This window comes from Gracilinanus agilis, chromosome 4, assembly GCF_016433145.1.
Source record: "Gracilinanus agilis isolate LMUSP501 chromosome 4, AgileGrace, whole genome shotgun sequence".
NCBI lineage: Eukaryota > Metazoa > Chordata > Mammalia > Didelphimorphia > Didelphidae > Gracilinanus > Gracilinanus agilis.
The window spans coordinates 123692928-123702681 of NC_058133.1; the positions used below are offsets into that span (position 1 = coordinate 123692928).

The following is a 9754-nucleotide window of genomic DNA, read 5'->3' on the forward strand; positions in this document are numbered from 1 at the left end:
AGAAAGAAAGAAAGAAAGAAAGAAAGAAAGAAAGAAAGAAAGAAAGAAAGAAAGAAAGAAAGAAAGAAAGAAAGAAAGAAAGAAAGAAAGAAAGGAAGGAAGGAAGGAAGGAAGGAAGAAAGAAAGAATGAATGACAGGATAAGAGAGATAAAGTAGAGAGAGATTGCATCAAAAGATACAGAGGAAGTTGAAAGCTGCATCACAGTCTTGCTGCTAAATGATCAGTGCAGTCATTTTTTTTGTTGTCGTTTAAAGTTTCTTTGCCATTAACTCTCCCATTTATTTTCCCTTTTTCAGCGTGCATGATGGGAAGGCCTGTGGTGCTTTTAGTCAGACCTTGGCCTCCAGCATTTCCAAAAAAAGTTTGTGCATAGGAACTTTGCCTTCCAATTTGATGTTGTAGAAGTGTTGCACAGCCTTGGTAGAGGTTTGCCTCAGAAGCGGGAGAGTCATCAACATCTTGCCGGCCCGACGAGGGTCTTCCATGTGCTGGCCAGCCTCGTAATCCTGAAGAGCCTCATGTAAGACATCTTGAAGTTTCTGAACTGCTTCAACATCTTCTATGTGCATTGAATCTGTAAAACAAAGATGCAAAACCTGTTTTACAATGCAGTAGAAAAAATACTAATAGCCAATAATTTGATAATGACTCATTATTTTCAGGTCCATTTTGTAATTAGATTTTCGTTTATTTTTATAACTGACAAATAATAAATAATTTCAAATGCTATTATGGGGATAAATGAGTAGACATACAACCATATCTTGCATTCATAAATTTAAATTACTTCCTTAAAGAAATGAAACAAATGTTTAAACATGTAACCATAATTCATCGATCCCATGCATTTATTGAGCACTTATTATGTGTATGACATGGGGCTGGTGCTATTCAGGATAAAGGGAATGCTATAGTGAAAAGAACACTCTCTGGGAAACAGGGAACCTGGATTCTGCCCATTAACTTGTTTTGTGAGTATAAAAAAAGATACTTTAGTACCAAGGGTGCCCCTATGTGAAAAATAAGGAAGATGGACTAATTGAAAAAAATCCTTCCAGCTCTAAGCTCCTGTGAGACCTACATGTTTTCTAAAAAGTGTCAGGACACAGTGCCAGATTCAAGATGATTATGAATCTAATTGTAATTTAACCTGACACTGAATGTAGAGTCAGGAGAGACTTCAGTTCTAATTCTGGCTTTGACACTAATAGTTATATGACCCTGGGTAAATCACTTGACTTTCTCTAGGACTGTGTCTTCACCTATAAAATGGGAATAATAATACTTGCACCACTGAAGCCAAGAATTGTAGTGAGGAAAATAATTGGTAAATTGTAAAGCAACAGATAGAACTTATTATTGAGGGTTAAAAAAGAGGTGATCCTGGTCTAACAAAACAGAAATTAAGATAAGCATAAACACTAAGGTAGTGACACTTTTGGAGAATCTATAGATATATAGATTCACAACTAAATGCCATAGTCAATGGTATTTTTTAAAATTCCTTATATTCTGTCTTAGAATTAATACTGTGTATTGGTACCAAAGCAGAAGAGCAGTAAGGGATTAAGTGACTTTCCCAGGGTCACACAGCTAGGAAGTGTCTGAAGCCTAGATTAAAATCTAGGACCCACCATCTCTAGGTCTGGCTCTCAAAGCACTGAGCCACCAAACTATCCCCTTACCAGAACTTTTAACAAATGGCTAATACTAAAGAGAGCCTGCAACTCAGAAGGAGAAGGTATAATCTTATAAATGATAGCTTTTTCATAGATTCTTCATATTTGGAGCAGGGACTTTCTCTAAAATGGCTTTTAATTTTTTTTCAGTCAAGTTCTAGCCAAGGAAGGGTTAAAAAGATTGGCTCAATGATCATTCTGAAAAGAAATGTGCAAATGGAAGGAAAAAAATAAAAGTTACAGCTCCAGCTCTAAAACAGACACTTAATTATATACAAGTTTGAATCATTTAGCACGTTTTATTGATTCTGATGACAGTTTATCTGTTAATTACACATAATGGAGTCCTTTGGGGATTCTACATGTTTAATAATTCTGGTTCTCAGTGAATGCATGCCCTAAGATATATGCAGTTAGTCAAATCCAGTACACAATTCAAAGAATAGAAAAGTATGCAAAAATGGGAATCTCTAAATTTAAAAAGACCAATAGTTTAAAAAGTACAATACTTAGTGTATCTAATTAAAGGAAAAGGATATGTGCCATTGACATTTTTTTTAAGTCTAATTTTGCTCTGTTTCTTGTTCTTAATAATATCCTCTTTTCCCTTTTGGTCACACTATTGATAAAGCAGTAACCATTCACATTAGGCAGTCGTGGATGAATTCCCTAATAGGGTTCTAAATAATCTGTAAGTGTTGTATGAACTTTTAAAAAGAAATTTTGTCAAGATAAGGCAGTCATGCTTATAAGCTTATCCTGATACAGGATTTTTGTTTGATTTTTTTTAATTGAATTTCTGTCTCATATAAACTTGTTAAGGAATGTTGCTATAATAATTAGACAAACTAAATAGCTTATGTCATAGAATACTACGCATCACATACAGAAATCTGTTTTTTACTAATATTTCTTTGTTCATTCCCTTTTCTATATACTGTCATCTGCCTGTCTTAGCTATTTCATTTTTAAATTTACATTTAATTATTATTTTTTCAATTAACAAGTATTTATTTTTTCTCCCGCCAACCCAGGCATCCTGAACTTAGAAAGAGGGAAAACAACACTTTATAACAAGTTTACATGGTTAAGCAAAATAGATTTTTTTACTGTCTAAACTATTTCTGAGAATAGCTGGTGAAACTCACCGGGCACTATTCTTCCCCAATATTGGTCCTCATGACCATCCTGATCACTAAGTATACAACAGAAATTAAAAAAAAAAATTTTTAATAGCCTAAAAAGATATAGATAAACAAATTAAGGGGCTCAGAAGAATTCTAGAATACTGGGTTCTGTGCCTTAAGGGATCGAAAACTTTCCTTTTGTTTAAAGAGTTGAAAGGGTCCTCAGAGGTCATCTGGTCTAAACTTTAATATGAGATATGCATGTTCTCTATAGTATCACTAATGCATGAACATGTCTTCTAGGACACTATGTAAAAGCCCATACAGAGCCTCATAAGGCAGCCTATGCCTGGGCTTTTACATAGCTCCAATTGTTCAAAAGACACAAAGTCTTTCCTTACATTAAGCCAAGATTTGCTTCCCTGTAATTTCCACACTTCGGTTAGGAAACTGCAAAGACTAAGCTTAATTCTCTTGCCACACTGACAGCCCCTCAAATATCTGAAGACAGCCTTCCCACCCCCGCCTCAGCTCCCACCCTTACCCTAAGCTTTTTCATTCTCCAGTCTTCTTATTCCCTAGGAGATATATTGTAGTATGTCATAGGAAATGAGGCGAGAACAAACAGCAGAGAGATACGCTCACAAACAGCAATTAAGACTTCAAACTATTCTTTAAAGGCTATGATTTAGCTTGAAAGATTTTAAAATGATTTAATCAAATTACTGTGATAATTTAACTTCCCATTTACAGAAAAGATTCTAACTCATTTCAGCTATACCCATTCTCAATTCTGCTAATACTTAAATGCAAACTCACTAAATCTGCACGATTTAATTAGACCATGATTCAGCTGGCAGACTGCTGGGGAAAATATTAATCTCCATTAGGGATCCTAGTTCAAGTTCTGGCTCTGTAGTTTTGATATGTGTTTTGTTCTTTTGGCTGGAACTTTAAGAGATTTATGCAGAATCAAGAGAAATGGAAACTATGTAAATTTTTTAAAATAGAAATTAAAAGACCAGCTAAATTTAGTACAAAGGTTACTACTGGCACCACTAGACAAAAATGAAGATGGTTAAAGGAATAGTAATTACATAAAAAAATAAAAATGTACTTATATATCCAGATTTTAGGATCAGCAAAGTAGAAGGAGCCTAAGAGGGTAGTCTAGTCCAATCTCCTAATTTTATACAAAGGAAATGGGAAGAATGGTTCAAAGTGATTTGTCCAAGGTCAAAATGTTTTGGAATAGAGTCAGAATTCAAACTAAAGGCTGCTGATCTAAACTCTTTACACATTGCTACAGGGTTTCCCAATCTTGATACTGACTTCCCTTATGAACGCATGAAAATCAAATGAAGAAACCCTAATTTTTTAAAAAAATCTTTAACCTATCTCTCTCCATCTATTCCATGTTTAAATTGGGTAATTAGGATATTGTAATAAAATTAGAAAACCATGCAATATTAGGGGGCTCATTTGTGGTCATTTAAAAATTCTGGGGTTTTCTTGTCTTTTGGGATACATAGCTCTGAGATAGAATTATCAACTTGAGACTTTAAATCCATTCAAAAAACACTGATGGAATGACTATGGGCTAGGCACTGGGGACACAAAGTACCTTCATTAGAATACAAGCTCTAGGAGAGCAAGGACTGATTGGTTTTTTGTTTCTGCTTGTCTTTCCATCCTTAGCACAGTAGTTGCTTAATAAATGCTTGGTGATGAACAGAGTGGGGTGTTGGGAGGGGGGACCCAAAATAGAGTGATTTTCCATCCCAAAGAACATAGTATGGCCTTTTCACAATGTTAAAGTCATCAAGAAAAAACAAAGAACATTTGTTACATATAAGTATCAAATGTGACTTGTTTATAAAATGAAACATACACACACATACATTAAGTCTTCTTCTAGCTCTAATATGTTATGGACCTATGAATAAGATAAGTGCTCTCTATCACTAACCAATAACTGTAGAAGAGTTCTTAACCTGGGTTGTAAGAACTGATTTCAAGGAGTCTATGAATTTGGATAGGGAAAAAAAATTAACTATTTCCTTTGTAATTCTATTCTAAATTATTTTATGTATTTAAAACTATTTCTCTGAGAAAAGGTTCATGATGTTGCCAGGTGGCTCAAGGAGGCTGCAACACAAAATGGTTAAGAATTTCTCCTCTAGTTATGTACTTGTATGCTTATGACAATGACACTACATTTGCTTCAAATATTATTTGGATTCTTTCTGAGAATTTCTGAGTTTCTAGAACTTTAAAAAAAAGATACTCAAACCTAATAATTCTTCAAACTTTGAGGACAGATTTGATTTTCAGAAACTTTCAAAAGTTCAATCAGAACCAAAAATGGTAAATAAATACTGGTTTAAGTCTCCAGCCCCCTCCTTCAATACTTTCCTCAAACTTGCACTCCAATAAGAAAGATGTTGGTCGTTATAAAAATATTTGAACACTATGTATAATAGTTTTCCCCTACAAGTCTTTCATAAGCCCCTCTGTCACTGCTAATAGGTTTATCTCTTCCAGGGTTCTCTGACCTACAAGTAAGCTTCTTGGAAGTGAAGTAAAAACATGTCTCATAGATCATAAAGCTTTTTTGAGGCAAAAACCATGTGATTTTTTTTGATGGGTAATTAGGTGACATATAAGTTGCTATTGCGGCATAAAAAATGACTTGAAAAAAGGTAATAAATTTCTTGAGACAACATATTTCAAGGTCTTAAAACTGCATGTAAGTCAAATTTAATTTTCAATTATATTATAAGTGAAAAAGATTCAAGTAGCATTGCATGGGAAGCAAAACTTATTTGACCTAAAGAGGAAACAAAGAAGAGGAATAATTGGTCAGTATAAAGATCCATTTACAGTTTACTTTATAAACAAACTTTTCAAATTCTGGAAGATGATTTAGGAAATGAGAAGAAAATCCTCTTCCTTCAAGATTAGGAGAACTGGATATTCAAAGACTTGACTTTAGTGATATAAAAAACATCTTTTTTTTGGTAAAATAATCTGAAACAACTACTGGTCAGATCCACCATGGACTTTAACCTAACAGAAAAGGGAGATATATTAAGATCTTTTGAAGTTAATAAAGCCAGATGATGAAGTAATATGGTAAGACAAAGAATGGCAAACTTCCATTAAAGTCCTATATTAATACTTAAATGTGATAAAGAAGTTGAAGCTAAGTTCTTAAAGCCTGTGTTAGTAAAAAATCAAGCTTAGGTAAGTCTCACCCACTGAGAAAGTGTCCAAATATAGGCCTAGAAATGCAATTAATTATAAAAGGTCCAATATAACTAAGTTCAAAGAAGATTGCCACCAGGCAGGCCAGAGGGTGATGAATTTTTGGACTACAGCAACTCCTACTAAGGTAAAGAGGGATAAAAATTTGCTTTGGAATTGGCAGATCCACACTCGCAAAATAACAGTTCCTTGAAGCACGAATATACATATTTTCATAGTTCTACTTCTGATATGTTAGAGGTTACACTCATGGAGCAAGTTATCTAGCCTAGAAAGACATCAAAAAAAGAATCTAGAAACTGAAGATCAGCCTAGCTAAGTTTAGAGGACTTTCTTACTTTGGGGGAGGTAGCCAGCCAAGATGTCTAGAAAGTTATGGAAAAAAGCTTGAGTTCGTAGGAAGAAAAGAAAATGAATTTTCATTATTTGAAAAAAATAATTCTTCTTACTTGAAAGACAAACTAAATTCTTATTCTGAAAATTTTTTTAAAATGCAGTATGAAGGGTAGACTGGAGTGGGGAGGGAGTTCAGGTAGGGAGACCAATTAGGAGGCTATTCTAATAGTACAAGGGAGACAAGAGTTAAGGAAGTGGCTGTGTGGGTAGTGAGAATGGGTGAGCTATAAGGCAGATTGTGGAGGAAGAACTAGAAAATTTTGGCAGGTGATAAGATATGTGAAGTGAGACAGTGAACAATCATAGTTAAAGATAAGGTTAAGAATCTGAAGATTGGAAAAATAGTGGTGTGTTTGACAGAAACAGGAAAATTTGATATAGATGTGGAATGGGGAGAAAGATAATGAGTTCACTTTTGGACATATTGAGTTTCTGAATTTTATAAAACATCCATTTAGAAATATTCAATACCTTGTAAGAAATATGGAACTAAAATTAAGAGAAGCCTCATGTGATGAGTTTGGAAGTGGTTAGTTATATTTCCATAGATGTGATATTTAAACCCATGGAAGCTGATAAAATAACCTAGAAAGTATAGAGAGAAGATGGTCTAGATCAGTGGTTCCCAAACCTTTTTGGCCTACCACCCCCTTTCCAGAAAAAATATTACTTAGCCCCCTGGAAATTAATTTTTTTTAATTTTAATAGCAATTAATAGGAAAGATAAATGCACCTGTGGCCATCACTCCTCCCCTAGATTGCTGCAGCACCCACCAGGCAGTAACGCCCACTTTGGGAATCACTGGTCTAGATCCTTGGCAAATTCCTACAGTTAGGGGACATCGTATTGATAGTATGAATGATAATCCAGCCAAAGGAGAAAGGGAAGAATCTGACAGAAAGGTAGAAAGGGAACCAGATCATCTCCCTTTCTTCCCATTCTCATAAATCCAGATATTAAAATTCGGAAGTAGTTTTAGATAGCAGACCACTCATTTTATGAAGAAGGAAAATTGAGATCCAAGTTATTTACCTGCATAACCACAAGTAATGTTAATAACTTGCATTCACTTAATAGCTTAAGGCTTATAAAGCACATTACATATATGATCTCATTTCATTTTCATAACAATCCTGTTAGTTAAATAGTAAAACTAAAAATTTTTAATGGTTTTTAAAACTATTTTATGGTTTGGGTAACTGACTGAATATTCCATTTTTCTGCTGTTTGTTTTAAGATTTGTTCAGACCTAAACAAAGTAAACTTGCCATGACCCCAACAAATTAAATATAAAGGTACCATGTTTATTTTAATTTGAAAGAAAAAAACACATTTCAGAACTTAATGAGAGGACAATTGCTAAAATGTATTATAATGCTTTAAGTTCTACAAAGCACTTTAACATATCTGTTATTTGATTTGACCTTAACACTATCAATACTACTATTATCTCCATTCTATAGTTAAGGTAAGTGAGGTCCAGAAAGATTAAATGACTCATCGGAGGTCACAAAGCGAGGATTTTATGAGAAAGACACGAAATGAGTCTTCCAATTCTTTAAGAATAGTATGGTGGTCCTGGTCAATCACTGTCATTTTAAAGTCTTCTTGTAAGTTTTCCTTCTAGCAAAAATAATTGGTATTACAAAATCATGGTCTGGGCACTTTTAAAGTTGCTTTAATATGTAGAAAATAAGGTAGAAGCTTATGATAGATTGTTTCCTTGGTTGCAAATCTACAGATAGGGAATACGCTTCCAAATGGGTCCAAGACTTCTAAGTAATCCACGTATTTGTGAATTCATATATGAAGGAGAAACATGGCTATAGAAAATATGGTAACCATTATCTGAAAGCCAATTCCCTGTTTCCCAAGCATAAACACAACATTTATTATTGAATAAAGCCAGATGTTTAAAATAAGCTGATAATTTAGATGAATGCCACATTAGGAAGCAATGACTGTAAACATTCTACAGCCATATAGGAAAAGCTAAAATGACTGTTTAAATTGTATTGTAACATAGTTTTTTTATATATGAATTCCCCTGAATTCTCTCCAATTCCCTAAATGCTAATATAACTTTTAATAACACTAATACAACTTTAAAGAATTTTAATACTGACATTTTCACTTGACACGCATAAAGAACTTACACTAGATTTCTAAGCAAAGTTAAACCTATGAATTTTTAATGGTCTTCTAAATAAGGGAAGAGAAAATGGAATTATAGAATAATTTACTGGCACAGAGAATCAAAAGAAGACTTTTTTGTGTATAGTTCACTTGAATCTAAAACTATGCCAACATTGTCTTTAAATGATAATGAAGGATTGGAATTATTTTGAAAGTTAAAGAATTTTTTTTTGTATAGTACTCAGTAGAGAGAGACAGAGAGAGAGAGAGAGAGAGAGAGAGAGAGAGAGAGAGAGAGAGAGAGAGAGAGACAGAGACAGAGACAGAGACAGAGAGACAGAGAGATTAAAAGGATGACTCTCATGTCTGTCTCTTGCTAGCCTATTGAACATTTCCAATACAACAGAAGGATTGCTGTGGTCTTTTGTATCCTCTTCTCCATCACTGAAAGAACACTACCCTATCAACCAAGTCTCAGTTTCCTCATATCTAAAATGGAAATGATCATCCCTACTCTACCTCCTTTGTAAGGTTGCTCTGACGATCAATTGAAGAAATATATGTGAAGTATTGAATCATGGCACTGTTCTCTCCTGGTTCACTCCATACATCTTGGACTGATGCCTGTCTTTCCTTCACATGCTTCTCTGCCCCTCCCTCCCCCCTAACTGTGAGTATACATGAAGGTTTTTGTCATGAACCCTTTTCTTTTCTCCCTCTATATACCTTGGAAATCTCATCTGTTCCCATGACTTCAATCATCATTTCTATTCAGCCTACTCCCACATCTCTGATTCTAGCCCTGACATCTTTCTTGAGCTCCAGTTCTACACTTCCAACTACCTGCACATCTCTTCTTTGACTGGTACACTGGAACATCAAAACTCAAAGTGTCCTAAAACTAAGAACCTTCCCTCACAAGGAGGTAGCATGAAGCAGTGGGAAAAGAATTGAATTCGTAGTCAAATTTCAACTCTACCACTTACCACCTGTTTAACCCAGGCCTCAGTTTTGCCATATGTAAAATAAAGGGGTTTGGACTAGAAGACCTCTAAGGTCCCTTCTAGCTATGAATTTATGGTCCTATGATCCAATTTATCATTTCCTATATATAATATATAGTCCTATATATAATATATAATATAT

At 34.3% G+C, this 9754-nt stretch overlaps 1 protein-coding gene across 7 annotated transcripts in view; it reads right to left on the bottom strand.

Annotated features, from left to right (window-relative positions):
* Positions 1-143: 143 nt before the first annotated feature.
* Positions 144-9754, bottom strand: part of ESRRG (estrogen related receptor gamma) — a 584537-nt gene continuing 574926 nt past the window's right edge. For all 7 annotated transcript variants that reach the window (XM_044674415.1, XM_044674416.1, XM_044674412.1 and 4 more), the window contains one exon: positions 144-576. In XM_044674415.1, the coding sequence (XP_044530350.1) occupies positions 332-576 (245 nt within the window). In that variant the 3' untranslated portion in view covers positions 144-331. The remainder of the gene's footprint in view (positions 577-9754) is intronic.